Source organism: Phalacrocorax carbo, chromosome 8 (genome assembly GCF_963921805.1).
Source record: "Phalacrocorax carbo chromosome 8, bPhaCar2.1, whole genome shotgun sequence".
Classification (NCBI taxonomy): domain Eukaryota; kingdom Metazoa; phylum Chordata; class Aves; order Suliformes; family Phalacrocoracidae; genus Phalacrocorax; species Phalacrocorax carbo.
In genome coordinates this window covers 14,151,219-14,170,062 of record NC_087520.1, presented here as the reverse complement: position 1 = coordinate 14,170,062, position 18,844 = coordinate 14,151,219, and the positions used below count along the sequence as shown (strand labels likewise).

Genomic DNA, 18,844 nt, shown 5'->3' with positions numbered 1-18,844 from the left:
CCATCCCTCCTCCACCTGCCAGGTGCAGGGCCACCACCAGGGAACCCCCTCCCAAAGCAGACCCCACCTATGGCACAGGACAGTCCCTAGGGGCCCTGCAGCTTGTGGGCACAGTGACAACGTTCAGAAAGAGATTCAGGCTGAAAAATAGCAAAGTCCTTACAGTCCAGCTAGGACACTGCCCCTCTCCTCCAGCTCCCCAGCTGCTGTTTCAGGGACTGGTCACATCTCTATTTACAATATAGAACACGAGTGTGGGCCGGACGCTGCGCTCCCGCGGGCTCTTCTACACAGCAAACCATTCAAAGCTGGAATTTGCTCCCTGTAGTTTGTTTCTGTTTTCTTTTTTTCTTTTTTTTTTTTTGTGTTTTTTTTTTTTTAAACGTCTTTTGTTTCAAGGACAATAAAAAGTTTCAATCAGGCAGGACTTGAATGTCATTCCTAAGATTCATATTTACAGGAGTCTACAGCAAAGAGACAGGCAGCTCACTCCCCATGCGTGGGGACACCCTTTGTCCTATGCCCAGGAATTCCACCAGCTCTGCGTGGACCTTTGGTACGTAAGCCCTTCTCCCCAGCCGTTCCCTCCACACCTGAAGCTTGCCCAGCCCTCCCCAGCGACGCAGCAGTTCGGAGACATGCACCCACAAGTGCTTGGAAATTGGGTTTCAGATGCTTTCAACCTTCTCACCCACCCCTGGCCCCAGGAAACAAAGGAATAAAAAGATGCTCCTCTCATCCCTGCCTTGCCCTGCCCTGCTGTCCGCCGAGCCCACAGCCTGGAGAACCGGCCACTGGAGCGATAAAGCATTGAAGTTTAAAATGTTCCTCTGGACACTGGCCTTAGAAGCACATCTGCTCCCTGCCCCTCACACCCAGCCTCACAGGTATATCTCCCTCTTGGTGGTCTGGGACGAGGGGGTGGTGGCTGGCTGGAAGTCCGAGGTCTGGGTGAGAGGAATTTCCTCCATGGGAGAGTCCTTGCAGGGCTCATGGCTACTATTGGAGAAGGCACTGTACGTGGGGAGCAGGCGGAGGTTGGCCATTTTGGTGCTGCGCTCTTCTGAGAGTCTGGGGCTGCCATTCCCGACTTGCTCTTGACTCCCTCTGTCTTGGTAAGGCACAAAAGTGGAGAGTTTGAGGGCGTTCTTGGGCCTGCGGCTGGGGGAGGACTGGCCAGGCATCCAGCAGGTATCGGAGTGGCCAAACTCTGTGCACTCCCGGGTGCAGGTCCCAGTCATGGCTACATCAGGCAGAGGCCGGAGATCTGCAGAGAAGCAAGCAAGAGCATTGTTAAGCACACCTGGGTACCACCAGCTTCGGACATGAGGCTGAAGCACAGGGAAGAGCAGCAAAGCCTGGATGTCTCTGTCCTACCCGCAGCCTCCTGTGGTGGGAGGGGACAGATGGACCCACGGCCACCCAGGGAGCAAAGGCAGAGCTGGAAGAAGAACCCAAGGTTCCTGAAAGCCAACACCTCCCATCCAAGCTCACAGCCCCAGTTCCCCCTTGACAAGCATCCTTCCTGCAGTGGTGCGTGCAGAGAAATGGGAGGCAGAGCACAGGCCTCACTGAGCCCACCCCCCTTGGGAGACGGGCATTGCACAGGAGGGGCCCCACAGCCTGGATTTGCACAGCAGGAGACAGGCTGCCACTGGACTCATCACCCCACAGCCATGGGCACCACCTGGACCCTGCTAGGCTCCAGGAACTCTCTTGCTCCAGTGCCTTTGGGCACCACTGACAGCTTCACTGTGCAGAGGGAGGGAACTGCTCTTCACTGCCCTGAGGTATAACCGTATTTCCTGAGCACCATCCTTGGGCAGCCCTGTCCTGCTCACTATCAGGCAAGCCAGGCCACCGGCAAGCCTCCCCAAGCACCCATTAACAGGAGCCCCAAGCCCAGCCAGAAGTCCTCAGACATTGGCTTATCTCCCACAGAGCCTGAAAACCCCAAGCACAGCAAAGCACATATGGGCAAACCCATGTCTACCCCAGAGAGGCTGGACATATCTGATACTCATGAGTCCCTGCCCCAGGATTGCCCAAGCCCCTCTGTGGACCAAACACCTGCCCCTGAGAGAGCCAGGTATCAGAGGGCATCAATAGCTCCCTGCTCCTGGCAGAGCTGGGAAATTCTGACCACCAGCCTTGGCCACACATCCTTTACACAAGGAGTACCTGTCACAAGTCTTCAGAGGCTGAAACTTGGCATTTCCATGCAGAGGTGAGTGTCCCTCCAAGAGCCATCCCAGATACAAGTAATTGCTTGCCATCTACCCCAACCTGGGGCACAACATAACCCCTGCCACTGCCTGGGACACATCACTGCCCACTACCACAAGACCTGCTGGCAGATCAAGCTTGGTGCTGATGCTGGGATGAAAGCAGGGACTGCTCATGACCTTGAGACTGCTCTGACCTGTAGACGTCCCTTCTGGTTCACAGAAGTCCTCACTATCTCTCCACCCAGGAGCTCACTCCACTGCATTGCTGACAAACAGCTCTGTTGCCTGATGGAAGGAGACACTAAGGAGCTCTGGGGACCTGAGACACATGGGGCTTTGCACAGCTCAGGGCATGCCATTTCCCATCAGATACACACTGGTACACATAGCCCCCTCCTCCCAAAAAAGGAAAGACCAGCTGGCACTCCCTCAGCCCTGGGAAGAAGAAAACTGGAGCCATGCTGGGGCCTCTGCCTTCATCAGCACGTCCCTCCTGCCACCAGTTCAGCGCTCTTGGACACAGGCATCCCCAAGTCACCCTGGCACAGCTTTTGCATACAGGCAACCCCAGGATGTGAGGAAGGTCTCTGCAGGAGAAGGCACCACACAATGATGGGAATGGTGGACAGGGGTCATAAGTGAGAGCTAGAGAGATGGGCATGGAAGAAGGGGCAAAGTTGGCAGCAAACCAGTGTGTGAGAATATCTTGCCCTAAAACAACCCCCAGTGACTGTATCCCAAATTCTCAGCTCCTCTGGGGGCTGAGGCACCCCAGTTTTTCCCCCTGGTTCCTGTGGAGGCTCTGGCACTCATGCTCTCCCCATGCTGGGAGCCACCTTCTGTGTCCCGTCCCCTGGCGCACATGTAAGCTGTGATATCCTGGCAGAAGCCATAAGGACATACCTCAGCGCAGACCCCCTTCACAGCCTGCTCCGCTCAGGGGACTCTAATGAGGAGCAGAAAAAGGACGAGAGGGTCACATCATTACACAGCCCCCAGCCTCCACACCCACCCTTAGGATCCTCCTGGACCCCTCAGCCTCTGCCAAACCTCCCCATCACATTGCACTGAGCCCCACAGCATCCCTCTGGTACCCACTGCCTCCAGGAGTCCCTTGGCCTCTCCTGGCCCTGCTCCAATCTCCTTAAGGCTGTTTCTCCACCACTGCTGGTCTCTCACCAGTTTCTCCAGTCTTACCCTAGCCTCCCTGGAGCCCACTGGCCATTGCAGGACTCACACAGGAACCTGAGGCAAAGCTTGAAGACACCTGGCTTGTAGCACCTCGAGCCCCTGTGTACAGAGGGACTGGGGCTGTGCATCATATGGCAATGTGCACATACACACGTACAGCCCAGCTGGGTGCACGCTAACATGCTCATGCATCACAAATTGGCACACGCAAATGAACTCATGCACAGGGGACAGCCATGCTCATGCTGCAGGGTGCAAAAGCAGAAGCCCAAGCATCACAGGGGACAAGATGCCCGCACAGGCCAGTGTGAGAGCATAGCTTGCCAGTGCATGTCTTGGGGGTCATTCTCAGGGCTGGACACAGACCAATTGTCCTATTTCCTGAGCATGTGGAAAGTTGCCTCATTTCTTTCTTCTCGCTACAGATAGAAAGCAAGGTACAAAAGCAGAGGCAAGACAGCTCAGTTTTTGCCTCTACTTTGTGCAAGTCAAAGGAGAGACTGGAGCCTGTGTCTAGGTGATACACCAGCTGTTCCTCTCAGGACAACAGGATGCCCTGGTGACCACCAGCTTGGTCAGTTTGAAGTCGTGTTACATTGTCTTTCATTTCTGTCCAAGAGGCAATATCGCTGTCTCTCTCTCATCTAATTTCCTACTAGACAAATGGGACAGCTCAACTCTTCCACTTCCAGAAATGCCTTGGTGCTACACAGTCCCAGGGTGGGGAGTGGGTGAGTGCCACCTCTTCTTGCCCTGGCAGAAGGTGCTTTGCCAAGTCTATGGAGGGTACTGGCAGGACCAAAATAAAAGCTACCTCTCCAGTGAACAAAGCTGTGGTGATTTCCTTGCGCCAATGGCAGCTAAGAAATCGCAGGATCAAGCAGGAACGCTGTGTTCAGGGTCTTTTATTCTGTTTTTCCCATTGTCTGTTTCTGGCACCAAAGTCTTTTTCCAGCGCTGTCCCTTTGCTTGCAGTGAGATGCTGGCATCAGAGCTCCGCTGCTAAAGGAGTGTATTATGTGCCATGAGCACAACCAGCTCTGCTTTAAGAGTCCAGGAACAGGGCAGGGTGTAATTCCTGAATAGCTGTGATTTAGAGCAAACATGACCGTATGGCCTAATTCTCAGCATATGCCAGTGGCCCAGAGACTTCAATGTGCCACTGCAGACAAACAAAAATCCTTCTTTGGGGGTAAACACAGGTGGAAATTTTGCCCTCAAAGTGCTGATTCTGGATGCCCTGCAGTGTGATGTGAGGGGGCAGAGCCCAAATGTCACCTCAGGGTCAAGGTGCCCACTTCACCTTACAAATTGTACTCAGGATTTTGGATCCCTCCTCCACCCCAGGAATGCAGTTTTGTGACTCTGAACACCTGAAATCTGACAAAGTTCTCATGTGATGAAGAGGATGGCCATGCTCTCTCCAGCATCTCATTCCTCCACAGCATTCTGGCCATGCAAAATAAAAGCTATGTGTGTGCAGCTGCTATGTTTTCCTGAGCTCTGCCCTCTCACTGCGCTCCTTCAGAGGCATGGCTCCTTCGGAAGGGCTGCTATCAGCATTTCCATGCCAGAAGGCTCTACTTCACAGCCAGGAGGGTTGTGTGGTTGTTTGGGCATTCACAGTCCTCACAGTCTTCTGGGTCCCTCCTTTCTATAGTTTTGCATTTCTCTGGCATCCTTTTGTTAGCTGCCTAGGGGCTGCTCTGCCTCTTCACATTTCACAGGAAGGAACCCAGGGTAGTAAAAGTTGCATCCCTTTGAACTTTTAGGATGAAAAGGGGGCACAGTTAGGGCTTTACAACAAGATGCATTCAGAGATACACCCTGGGCCCTTGTTACAGCTGGAGGAGGGGAAGCTCTCTTCAGCCACGCTCTGTTGTCAGTCCTGACGTGGCTGTTCTCGTCTCCTGACATCCAGGGCACCTCTGCTCTTTGTGAAGGAGACTGTGCAAGGCTGTCTCCTCCGGGAAGAGGCACATATTGGTGATGCTGCTAATTATTTCTCTCTATATATCCCCATGCAGGGCAGGAACACATCCTGTTGCAGCCACTTGCAAGGGTTCCTCTAATAGTATTATCGCTCTTAGTGGGGGATTTCAACAGTGCACTTGAGTACTGTTAGACAGCAGACAAAAGCAGGCAGTCTCATTCAGCAGGCACTTCTATCTCCTGCAGTAGATGTGCAGAGGTTCACTTGCCCACTGCAAGCCAGGTAGCTTCAAGCAGAGGCTGAGAGCCAGCCCCAACCACTTTTTTTTGCCACCATCTGCAACATCTGCAGTCTGGTTTGGTTCTCCCTGCCTTCCATTTGCATCAGACATCAGCACCGAATGCACTGGGTGAGCAGGGATGATGCAGCACAGAAGGCCAGATCCTGCGGGTGAGGGGATGTAGTGGAGCAGCTCTGGGAGGGAAGACATTGGGACTGTGGGGACGTGACACAGCAGAGGATGCAGAGAAGCCTGGAAGGGAGGTGGAGGGAAGCTCAGCATGCTAGGAAGGACTGGAGAGGTTCAGTGGTACAGAGAAATGGGGAATAAGACAGAGTGGGGAGCGCGGCTTAGAGGCAAAGCAGGATGCTTCCCCAAGTATTAGATCCCCAAGTATGAGATCAGAAAGGCTCATCTTCCCTACCTGATGGCACAGAGAACATCAGGCAATAATTTCAACCAGCTACCCCTGTTCAGAGCCCAAAAGCAGTGTACCTCTTCTAGCCTCAGTCAGGGGGTAGAAGGGTGGAGCACGCCCCATGCTGCAAACTGAGGGCTGGGATGCAAGGTATTTCTTTCAAAATGGCTGTCTTTCAGCCAGGAAAGGATGCAGTGTTTCCAGTGCAGGCATCTTTACCACCTCTATTGCCCTGGTGTGGACACCTGGAAACCCCCCTTCTCCCACACCAAGCCCTCAGCGCTCTGCAGACCACTCCTGGAACATCACTTACAGTGATGACCTCCCATGATATATTCCAGCAGCACTGTCCTCCCTGCCTGCCCCTACAGCATCTATGCAATGGGGACAGCCTCCCTGGTGCTGCTCTTTCCAACAATCCCCTTCCTACAGCGCAGCTCCTGAGGGTAGGCACCATTCCCCTACTCCACCATAGCTCACTGGTGCCATTCTCCTGCACCATCTCTCCCTCCAGGTACTAATCCCTGGAGTGCTCACACCTACAGGTACCATTGCCTACAGTGCTAATCCCTACAGGCACCATTCTCCTACTGCGATACCGCTCACAGGTACCATTCTCCCATGTCACTGTTCTCTATAGGTGCCACTCCCCTACAGCGTGACTACCTACAGGTATCGTTCCCCTACAGCACTGTTCCCTACAGGTACTGTCCCCCACAGTGTGGTTACCAAAGGTACCACTCTCCCATGGCGTTGCTCTCTACAGGTGTTGTTCCCCCACAGCGCCATTCCTGGGAAGCACCATTCCTCCACAGCACTGATACCTACACGTAGTGGTCCCCCATGGTGCCACGTCCTCCAGGTGCCATGTTCTGTGCTGCTGCTCCCTCCAGGTATTGCCTCCTCCTGCTGCTGTCTTCCCTCCAGGCACTGCTGCTCTAATGGTGCCATTTCCTCCAGGTACCATGTTTTACAGCACTGTTCCCTTCAGATACCACTCCCCTGTGGTGCTGCTTCCTCCAGGCACCATTGCTTCATGGTCTGTTCCCTCTTCACTACACTGTAACAGCACACCTATTTGGATAGTGTGCCCCAACATCTAATTTTCTTACACTAGCAGCCACATCGCTATTCTATTCTATTCTATTCTATTCTATTCTATTCTATTCTATTCTATTCTATTCTATTCTATTCTATTCTATTCTATTCTATTCTTCACATCTTTGTATCCCGGCACTGCTGGAATGAGTGCCTTGCACTCATCCCACCCCTTGACTTACCCCTCTCTGTGCTTTTCTCCCACAGCAGCATGCCTAACTCAGTAGCCTGGAGAATTCCCCCCACATTGGCAGCAAGAGATGCTCAACAGCCAGTTCCCACCTGGCCAGTTCAGCGTGGCCTTCCTTTGGTGTACAGGAGCTTGGTGTCTCCTTCCCAACACATCTTCCCCTTGCAAGGGCATTTGGGAGAGGGGAGCTGCCCTGTAGGTAGCTGTGGAGCCGTGATGTCCTTTGCAAAGCCCAGACACAGACACAAGGTCCCCAGATGAGGTGGGCATGGCCAGTGCATTATCCCCAGCAGGCAACGCCCACCCTCCAGAGCAGCAAGGTCACCTTCTGCAGCTCCCCAGTCTGCCTCCTTTTTCTGGTCCCTGATTCCTACATCACATATGGATGTGACCAGAGCCCTCTACCTCCAGAGCAGCACAAGCACAACACTAATTTCACTTTCCAGGCCTTGGGGAAGGCTGCTGGACTGCCACCCATTTCCACAGCAATGCTCAAGAGATTAATCAGTACAGAAATATTGGAAGCTGAAAGCACAAGCGGAGAGCTCCCTGCAGTCCACACCAGTCCCTATTTTTCCTAGACTGAGCTAATATCATCCCTACAACACCCAGGCAGACGGTTTGCAGGACCATTCCTAGCACTATAACACCCAGACAGACAGCTTCGGGGACTAACTCTAGCACTACAACACCCAGACAGATGGCTTTCCAAACTTAACACCATCACTACAGCACACAGACAGATGGCTTCTGGTATCGGAGAACGACCCAACACTGCCCATAAAGGTGGTTACTGCAGGTCAACGCCACACCTACAGCTCTCAGGGCAATAATGAGCAACACCCGCTCTTACGATAAATACTGAGAAAGATCCTCAGGCTGATGCCAGCACACAGATGGATTTCTCCTAGGCACCAAAGTCAAAAGATATAATGTGCACAGCCATCTCCTCCAGACCCTACAGCACCAAGCATCTCTCCCCTCATGCTAAACAATAGCATCTAAACACCAGTACAGACAGCTTCCTCCAAAGTTAATGGCCTGTCAGCCCCCAGATGCACACGCAGATCAAACCATGGCCTCTGGAGTATATTACAACAGCACACACTAACTGCAGCACCAAAGCAAATTACTTCCCAGATCCTGCTAAGGGTATCACAGCAGAACCAGCATGTAATTAATGTGGACAGATGCACCCACCAGTCTCCGCCTCACCAGCACAGGTAGTGCCAAAAGACTTTGTTGACAATGAGGGCCTGAGCCCAGGCTCCCAGAGGACATGTTCTTCCCTTGCTTGCAGTAGCTGGAGCTTGAGGGACCACCTCCCTGCTGTCGTTATGCCTGCAAACTGCAGGCGGCTGTACGACAGTAGCAGGATGACTGGGAAACTCAGGCATCCCACAGCCACATCACCACAGCAACAGGAGGTGATCTGTACCCTGCACCAGTGGCAGAAGCACCCAGATGGATGGCTCTGGACACTGACTGTGTTCCTGCAGCGACCAGGCAGGGCTCACAAGGCTCAGCGACAGACTACAGCACCTATGGGACTCCCGAAAGCACCATCTGCCCCCCAGCTTCCGTGCAATCCCTGTGATACTCAGTGAAACAAATTCAATCTACCTATAACAGATTTTGTGCTTTTGGTGCTGCTTACATGATCTCCTACCCTGGCATAGTGGGGCTTCAACCTCCACTGGACAACAAAAGCAGAAATATTACATTAAATTACTGAATAATTATGTTAAGAATTACCTTAATAGGATTACAGGGTTCAAAGGATAGGAAATGCCAAAATTAGGATTGTCCATGCAGTCTTAATTTGCTTCATGAAAGTCTGCTTTGTGATGCAAAATATTTTCCCTGGGGTCCCTTGCAACACCACGGAGAGGACAGAACCACCTGGGAGATATACCAGGCTTTTTGGGAAGAAGAGACTTTGCCGGTGACACTCTACCCCACAGGCTGCAGAAATTGGGGAAGGTACAATGAAAGGGTCAAGAGATGACAGAAAATCACTTCTCTAAAGCATGGGGCTGGAGGATAGGGGGATCGCTTTACTATTGAGAAAAAACTACCCATTTCCTTTCCTACCTCCTTTTCAATGTGAAATATCTGGACAGATTTCAATGCCACTTTTCAAAATATTTGGTAAGTGGCATATGTCCACTATGCAAAATTGTGTCCTTGAAGTTTGCCAAAACTTCAAGCAACTGAAAACAAAGTCAGGTAATGAACATTACTGGGCAACCCTCTTCATCCACATTGTATAAAACACAGTTACAAGTCTAGTTCCAAAAATGAAGTCCTGGTTCCTATAATATCCAAACACTGTCCTCTGGCCAACCAAGAACTTCTCGTGACACCTACAGACAACAGACATTCAACAAATAACCACCAGAAAGGTCGAGGAGTTATGCAATAACCAAACAAAACTGAGCAATAACCAAACCATCTTCCCAGTCTCATTATTTGCCCCTGCAATATCCAGCCCAGGTGAGTAACAACTCCTGTAGTACCTTCAGGAGTGCACAAAGGTTTTGACAAGAAGTTGTGGACAGCAGAGCAGCCACCCTTCTTCACCCCCTCCCTAGGAAGAAGGGGCAGGTCAGAACACAAGGCTTTTACTGGCTTTTGAGTCCTCTCCTGCAAGGGCTAATGATGGTTATGTAAATACACAGAGGAACACCACCTGCCATCCCCAGGGGCTGTCAGCTCATGCATGCCTTGTATGCGCATTCCTGCTCCCCAAATACCTACACAATTGCTCCTTCCACATTCCCACCTTGCCTTTGCAATGCCTACCGTGCACAGGATTCCTCCCAGACCCTCCGGGTAGGGGTCCCAGCCTGCATCTGTGGGGCTGACCTGTCTCCCTGTCCAGCCAGGGGCTCCCTGGGGACATACGGATGCATGGCCCAGAGCCTCCTGGCATGCCCCAGGTACCCATGTGCTGCCAGCTCATAGGACCAGAAGGGGCCAGGCCAAACAGGGCCAGGAGCAGCACCACCCATGCCAGTGAGAGCTCTGGCTACCTGCCGACCTAGCTACAGGGTGCCTATAGCTGAGGTGCCCTTGCCCAGACCTCCAGTGCAATGCACTCTCCAGCCAGGGTCTGCTGTGTCTGGGTGAACAGCAGGAGAGGTGTGGCTGTGGCCCTTGCGGCACCAGGTCCTGGGGAGCTCCTGGTCCATATTATTATGGGTTGCTGACATACAGTGGTTCTCTTACCCCATCTCCCTCCTCCCCTCTCAGAGCATCACTGAGACACATCATGGCTTCTGGAGGGGACTAGAGATGTGTCCCATAGCTCGTGCAGGAGGATTGTGCCCTGCGCTCCTGACACTCCTCCACTTGCACTGAAACCCTTGGGGCAGCAGCAGGGACAAGCACAACAACCCACATGCCCCAGGCCACCCCACAGCTGCCAGGCACGGGATGTATTAAAGCAGCAAATACTTTTTACAGAAGGAACCGGAGCGGCTAATCCTTGAGCTTTACCTTGTGCCTAAGCCTGTAAAAGGCAGGGGTATAATCGTTGCTGACCTGGCCCCTCTGCTTAGGCATGGGGCTCAAAGGGAGCGCACAGAGGGGTCCCCTCCAACCCACAGCCCACACATGCTTCCAGGCGAATTGCAGCCCCTTATCCCTGGGGCTGGCCTCAGCACCCTCTGCCTGCTGCAGCCCACCGCCCCAAGCCAGCCTCCCTCCAAGGGTTAATCTTCCCCTCTAAAGCTTCTCAAAGCTAATTAGAAAGAGCCTGGGCAAGTGTGGTGGCAGACACTGCTGCACTTATCTCCCCACTTCCGGGGCTCTGCCCTTATCATTTAATTAAAACTGCAGTCGTGCTTTCCTTCCTGGCAGCAGCTAATCAGGGGGGGCACTGGAGCTTGAGGCAGCCTTTGCCAGTTCACCAGGGAAGAAGCAGAAGGGCAGGGAACATGCCCCAGGAAGGACAAGAAAAGAGAGAAGAAGGTAAAAGAAAGAGTCCCTTTGGCTGGCAGCCCAGGGACCACGAAGGCAGCGAGGGACCGAGCTCCAGCCTCAGTGCTAGTCTGCCAGCCACAGTGCTGTGCACAGGGGGACACAGGGTCCTCTGAGCTCTGGATGGACCTCTGCATGTCAGCCTGGGAGCCAAGAAAGCTGCATCCACCACAGGCAGGCTGGGAGGCATTAAAGGCTAGCTCCATCTCCCAGCAGCAGCATGACCCTGAATCCCCCATTCTGCCACAAAGCAGCAAGGCATGCTCAGATGAACCCTGACACCAGAGTCCATGTGCACTACATGCCCCAGTAGCAGAGCAAGCCACACTCAATCCTCCCATTAGGCAAGGAACAACCCATGCCATGCAGTACCCAGCACCCCAAAGAAAACTGGGGACCCCCAGAGTAGCGGGGAAGGAGCATGTCCGAGATGGATGCCATCAAGCAACAGGAGGGATATCTGTCAAGGAACAGCAACTGCAGCAAGCTCCTGCACCAGGTCTCTGGGGGACGACACGGATGCATAAGCCCTGAGAAATGCTGTTGTTTGAAGGCCACACAACAGTGTGTGGGCACAGCTACACAGGGATGCATGCTGGCATACATTGAATGAGAGACTCAGAATTTTGGGGCAAACACCCCCAACTGATGCTGACAGCTTCCATGCCAAATTCCACACCTCTTTTCCAAAGCATGGTTAAGCTACCGGGTCTCAAAAAGAAATTTTTATAATCAGTTTGTTAGCAGGGCTAAGACAGCATGTCTTGTTCTCAAAGAACAGCTGGAACACCTCTGCTAAAACTTAAGAAAAAAAGAAAAAGTAATCAACCTGAAGGAAACCCAGCATGGAAAATTTAAGCTTCAGTCTTGGAAATCTGCTGAAGTGATAAGCAATCAAAAATAAGTCTGTATAATACAAAATGTCAAGCAGCCTGAGGCTGCACAGTCTATATAATGATCCTCATTGCAAGTTCCAAAAGCTGCTCTGAAGGCACAACCTGGCTGGGAGACGTATGCGTGTGCTTGGCATGCTCTGAGCAGGAAGAATAGAGCAATAGTTTCAGCCTTATGCCAACACTGTACAGTCCTTCCACTGATCCTGAAAAGGGCGGCCCTCTCCCACCATTGCTCACGTGCTAGTTCTTCAGTCCTCCTAGTGTCCTAATCACATGAGCAAGAATTAACACATGACATTTTAATTTTTTTGTAATTAATTTTCAGCAAGACCAGTTGTCTCACCTCACCTGCAGGCTTGTGTCAGAGGGGAGTGAGCAGGTAGCCACATGCACCGCCTAGGAGTGTATTGCAAGGTACACCAGTTCATGTGCACAGGGACATAGGAATACTGGTCTGGTTTTACAAGCACTCTCTGTGTGTGTGCTCCTTGGTGGCTGCCTTTCATTGTACGCTTGTATTAAAGCTCTTATGTCAAGGAGAAAAGAACTGGCATACGCATGTCTGCCTTTGAACAAAGCCATTGTTAAGCTCCATCAACAATTTAATAATCTTTCACTAGCAGGACAATGAATTGGGGAAATTATTCTTGCAGGGGGGCCTGTAGCCACACAGTAAAGCACTGTTCAAGGCCTTTGAAGTCACATAGGTGTTTAACTGACAAAAGAAATCACAACTTTCTGAAAAGGGCTTGCCTCAACAAGGGGATCTGGAAACAAAGAAAACCAAGACCACTCAGAGAGAAGCAGAGCAAGGGGGAAGGAAGAGCCCTTGGAAGAGAGTCAAGCCGAACCCCAAGGAAACTAGAGGGGAAATGACAGTATGGATTTGCATGCATACACTTTGTTTTCTTTCCACAGATCTTTCCTGAGTTGCTTAAGAGTAAAGTGAGCACATCATCATATCAGCTTTTTTACAGTCTGTTCTGACTGAGGAAACTTGCTGGTTGCCTGAATCTGGCAGATCCTTGCCAGAATTTACAGTGGATATTTGAAGAATTCAAGACAGGCACTAAATCCAGGGCTGATGCTCTTGGGCTGCCCTGAGAAGGAAATGTCTGTCTGCTGATGGAGGACGCACACAGAGACCCAGATACCACACCCAGCCACACAGAACCAAATGCATGGAAATCCAACATACAGAAGTTTTGTAAGCATTAGACCAGAGGTATGGTCATGAAAATTTGGAGGAATGATCCAACACCAAATGAGGGTGCCTAATTGCTGATTGCTTGAACATCAAGAGCAGCCCACACAGGAGGGCCTGAACCTCTGAATTGCCCAGCCCATTTCTCTGCAGTGAAGAGGCATGCCATAAACCCAGCTGAAAATTCACATTATTGATGCCTTAAGCACCCACAGACTCAGAGGTTGAAAATCTGCAGTGGAAGCTAAACAGTGAGAGATTTTGTGGCTGGCACACAGCAGAAGCAGCATATGCACTGGTCAAATCCTCCTGTGGTGCAGCCAAAATACATGCCAAGAAATCAACCCAGGTGGTTAATATTCCTGAATTGAACCACTTGCCATCTTGCTGGCATGATTCCCCACTTGAGGCACTGAAAGGATTTGCAGTGCTGATGGCCATGGGTGGGGAAAAGTCACCTCCTTATGTAAAAATAGAAGGTATCAATGCCAACGCAGCTTGCAAAAGGTGCAGCTCTGAGCAAACAGGATGAAATCAGTGTGCTGATGTAAATGGGGAGGTTTAGGAATGGGGCAGACTGGTTATTGTTTGTTTGGGAAGACCCAGGAAAAAAACCTAGATCTTGATGAGCACTGCTCTGCCCTATGTTTGTTATTTGGATGGCAGAAAGGTGCTCTTGTGGGAGACTGGGAAAAAGAAGGATAATTGCTTCCGATAGGGAATATCAATCTCCAGCTACCCCTGGGTGCTGCAGTTTACAGACTGCTGGAGGTTAGATGCAATAAAGTTTGCACCACTCAAGGGAGACCTGCTGGAGGCAGTCCTTAAGGCGCCAAATGAATAAAACACACTTTAAAGAACTAGCAAGGATTAAACCCGCTGCTTAACATCCTGGCAGGACAATCGGGATACATCATCACCTTGTGTTAGAGGCATATTGGCAAAGGTGATTTGCCAGCTCTGCCACCCCCAAAGCACAGCACAAGGGAGCACAGGATGATCACGAGAAGATTTTGATTTCATGGTCCAACAGAGATGTATAAAAACTTCCAGAATCATTCCAAGGGCATAATTTTTACAGAATATTTTTCAAAAGGGAGAGGACAGTAATAGCAGGCCTGTCCTTAGCAATAGAAAATATGTGTATAGCATTGAGCAAAGCAGCAGTGTACCTGTTTATAAGAGTAGCCCAGAACTGGACAGGTAGAGAGCTCAAAAGGATCTGTGATTTGAGAGGTCTAGGATCAGCGACTGAGCCTTCAAAGGAAGCCATTAATCATCATTAAGGAGGTTTATGTCCCGAGGGACCAAGAGGCAAAACAGCACAAGTCCTGTGTCTGATGATGTGGGTTGGCAAAGAGAGAAAACAGGGCTTGGAGAATGAAAAATAAAATGCAGGTGGGCAGCAGGGTTTACCTGCAGCAGGGAACTGCCTGAACATGGGAAGGGTTCAGGATCTGGCTGCTGAGGGGAACAGATAGGGTGAACAATAACATTGAAGCAGCATTGTTTTCAAGAAAGGCAAGATATTTGCCTTCGCTCACTGATTTATCTGCATCTCTGTGGGTGCCCCTTCCTGTGTGGCTAATAAGCAGCAAGACGCTAGACACAGAATACACAATTTCTTTTGCTTTTATTCATTTTCTTTCTAGATATAATAAGTCTTGCTTTTGTCAAGATCCCTGTTGTCTGGGTAATTTCATATAGAGATCCTCAAGGAACAGAGATCTCCATATCCCTCAAAGTTTAATATCTTGGTTTTAGTGGCATATTTTAAAGCAATAACTTATACAGCTCAAGAATAATAAAAAAAGATGACTTATGTCTAATTGGCATTCTACTAATTACCAGCAAGATACATCAGGCAAATATCACATCTACTCATTCTCTGTCATTTTACATTCCCTACTCCATCTTCCCTTTCCTCAGCAGCTATAAAACAACACAACATGCTGTTCTGGCACATCCCTGAACAAAGATCATATCCTAACCCTCTCCGTTCTCTTGCTGCCTTCTTGGTTTTTTACTTCCAAGCAAGGTTGTTTTAAAACAGACACAGACATATAACTGATTGAGAAGTGCTGGGTTTATGAACTTGTGCCTATGTATCCCAGCATCCTGCTCTTCTCTGCCAGATCCCTTTCCCAGCCTCTCCCAGTGTTTCTTGTATAGAGGGTTTATGGCCATCCATGTAAGAATGTTTTACCTTTTATAGCTGAATAAGTATATGAATACACACAGACTAAAACAGAGGCACACATCCTCTCACACACAGGCCGTCTGAACTGATTTATTCCTGACTCACAGCATTTTTGCCAGTTTACCCTAAATGATTTTAAAAGTGAAGTTAAACCTGATAATGCCAGTCTTATGCTGCAGTAAGGGTCCTGAGTGTAAATCTAAGCATCTCCAATACCCACCATGCGCACTGTCCTTATCATCTGGCTCATTTTGAGGTTAGCCTGCTTTCACCTGGTTCAGAGCAGCTTTTTGCAAGACAAGAGCCCTGGCAAGGTTTGGCCGTGAGCACTGTGGAAGAACCCTCTCCCATGGACAGGATGGATGAAGCAACACTGACTGAAAGAGTTTAACCTAGTAGACATAAACTGTACAGGGGAGGTTGGCCTTAAAGCCCAAGAACAAGATCTGGCAATTTGTTTCTAGTGATATGGCAGTAGAAGGAACACCCATGTAGGGCCCGATGTCCATCAGACCCTGGGCAGACCCGTTCTTCCATCAGTGAGGTGCAGCCCACCTTTCCCACAAGGAACGAGACTGAAGCCCTTCACAGAGATTATCTGGGAAGCTTTGTACCCAGTGCAAAGGCACAGCCCCTTCTCCATCCCACTGTGGTCTCCAGTAACAACAAACATGGACAACTTATCGCTGCATGCCTCTGAGACCTGTCTAGATGCACCTGCCTGTGAAAATGGAGGCTGCCAGCCATGAAGCACATGAGCTTCCCCCATTTCTGCTTGTTGAAAGCTTCTTGTCCTACTCAGACCAGATAGAGGGCTGAGGTGTTGTAAAGGGAGCCCAGGTCCAACCACACTGCCCAGGGAAGAAGGAGCTGACCACTATGGGGCTTCTTTACACCGCTGTTGTTTGGCACTGGCCCTGAGCAGACTGCATGGTTGCATCAGTTCACATGAAATGAGCCCTGGTTCCTGCAGGGGAACCTCAGCTCTCTGAAAAGAAAGGCAAATGCAGGGGCTGATACGGTTAGATAACCTCTGAGTCAAAGCAGCCTATCCTTGGTATCTCTCACCAGATGCCATGACTAATGTTAGATTTATGGAGTGTCTTCTCTGCAAGTAAAGCAAAGAACTAGCGTTACAACCACTTAATGGAGGTGACTTCAAATCAGGATGGATGAGAGCTCGTGGGAAGGAGACAGGAAGAGAGATTCATTGATAGTGAGAGCACAAAGCATAAAATCCTGAGGAAGAGTGAACAACTGAGACTGACATTTGACCTGTCTCAATAGCAAAGCTCACATTGATTTCACTGGGGACAGGAATAAATCCCTTATCCTCTATCTCATGCCTACAAGAGGGATTTTGCACCTGAGGGATCTACACCTGACCGATCCTTCAAACTCAGGCGCATGCTATTTTTATGAGAAAGAAAATGCAGTGTGAAGTCCTCAAGAAGCTCAAATGGGAGACTTCATAAGCTTCTCTAGCATTAAGTTTAAATCCCACACTAATGCAGGTCCCTTTACATGGGAAGTGGTACTGCCAAGCAGGAAGGTTTACAGAGACATTCAGGAGCATTCAGAGGCAGATAAAGGGGAAATAACTGAGTTAGATCACACAGGAGCTGGAAATGACATGTCAAATTGCTTCAAAAGGAGCTTTCTAAGGAAGCAGGTCTTTGAAAACAACAAATAGTCTGTGACTGCTGAGGGATCCTAGTTGTCTATTGCTTTTACAGTTGGCTGCTTTTTCTGGTTTAGACATACTCTAAACCTGAATGCCGACCTCATCTGGCTGCTCACTGCCCCTCTGCAAAATCCCTGCTTTTTGCAAGTTCAGCTCTTTGTGGAGCCACAGAGTAGTCAGGTTAGGAAAATTGCTTGGACTGAAGAGTAACATAGCAAAAAAGTGATCCAGCAAAACTTCAGCCTGATCAGCTCCCCAGTCCAGTTCACCATGCAGCCAGACAAACAGCTGTGTTGGCACAACAGACCACATGGCATAGGGACAGGGATGAGCAAACCAAGACAGAGAGGAGGGGAGCTGCCTGTTTTGGCACTCTTGCTAACAAAACACACTAGCTGCTGGCTGTGGTTAATGGGTTTATCAACACAAATGCTCATAACTCAGCTGCTGGCTCTTCCCCATGGATATCACATGGACCATCTGCAATTACTCCAGAGCACTTGTCCAAAGGCAGGACACTGGGTCTCAAGCCCTGTTCAAATGCATATTTTAAAATGTTACAGATACACAATAGATTCTGAATGAGCTTCATCCACCCCACATTCTGAGGAAATGTCCTCCCTGGAGAGCAACATGGTACAAAGAAAGAAGGGACCCACCCTCTTGTGCCTGTTGCGAGTCTAATTCTGAAAGGTTCTTCATGTAATAGTGAATTGAGTTGTATAGTTTGAGGATGACATAAACTACTCTTTGGAAAATAGACTTTATACCAAAGAAGCAAAAAATTTATGATGTCCTGTGCAACTGAGTGGCAGTAGCCTATATCTCACCTTGCAGCCGCCTTGTAAAGGTGAAGAGTTCCCTGTTTTAATGTCACTAGGGCTGCAGGAGTGCATGTCCAGGTGAGAGCTACAACACAGACGTAGGCCTACTGAGATGAAATGGTGGTGGAAATTGTTCCTGCCCTAGACTGGAGGAGGTACGTGATATTCCTTTGTCTCCCTGCTCTGACAGACTGGGAAATCCTCCTTTCCCTGGGACAGTAGAAGTTATCTTCCCTGCATAAGCTCATTTATAGTTCTTAGATAAAAATTATATGCTCCCACCTGTTTGCAATTGGCTCCTCTAAGAAAAACCTCAAAGCTTGCTGAGGAGTTGACCAGGCCTGGTGAACAGGGAAGAGTGGTTCCAAAAAGTGAGATGAGTTCTGGGCTACGTCTCAGCACATTCTCCAAGCCTGTGGTCTCTCCAGTACTGCTGAGTAAATCAGCAAATTTAGAGCACGGTCACCTCCCTGAGATATGCGCTTATAGTGCAGGGAGAGGATCATGTTGGGTAGGGCTTCCAAATGGAAGAATAAAGATTAAGAAAAATGACAGGATTTTATCCACCCAGTAGGTTCAGAGCAGGAAGAATGTGAAAGACACAAAAGAAGGGACAGGACATTCACTAATTTCCATTGTCTTGCCACAGACAGCAAAAGGGAATGGAAGATGTCACAGCCCAGCCCAGGATCGTAAGAAATAGCAGAAAACTCA

The 18,844-nt window shown here is 50.0% G+C and overlaps 1 protein-coding gene across 2 annotated transcripts in view; it reads right to left on the bottom strand.

Moving 5' to 3' along the window:
• Nucleotides 1–309: 309 nt before the first annotated feature.
• The window catches only part of PCDH1 (protocadherin 1), a 52,440-nt gene continuing 33,905 nt past the window's right edge, over nt 310–18,844 (bottom strand). Inside the window, exons 5-6 of one of the 2 annotated variants that reach the window (XM_064458855.1) lie at nt 3,132–3,174; nt 1,179–1,267 (exon numbers count right to left, since the gene is read on the bottom strand). In XM_064458855.1, the coding sequence (XP_064314925.1) occupies nt 3,149–3,174 (26 nt within the window). In that variant the 3' untranslated portion in view covers nt 1,179–1,267; nt 3,132–3,148. Of the gene's footprint in view, nt 1,268–3,131; nt 3,175–18,844 lie in introns of both variants that reach the window. The other variant, XM_064458854.1, reaches the window with a different exon arrangement.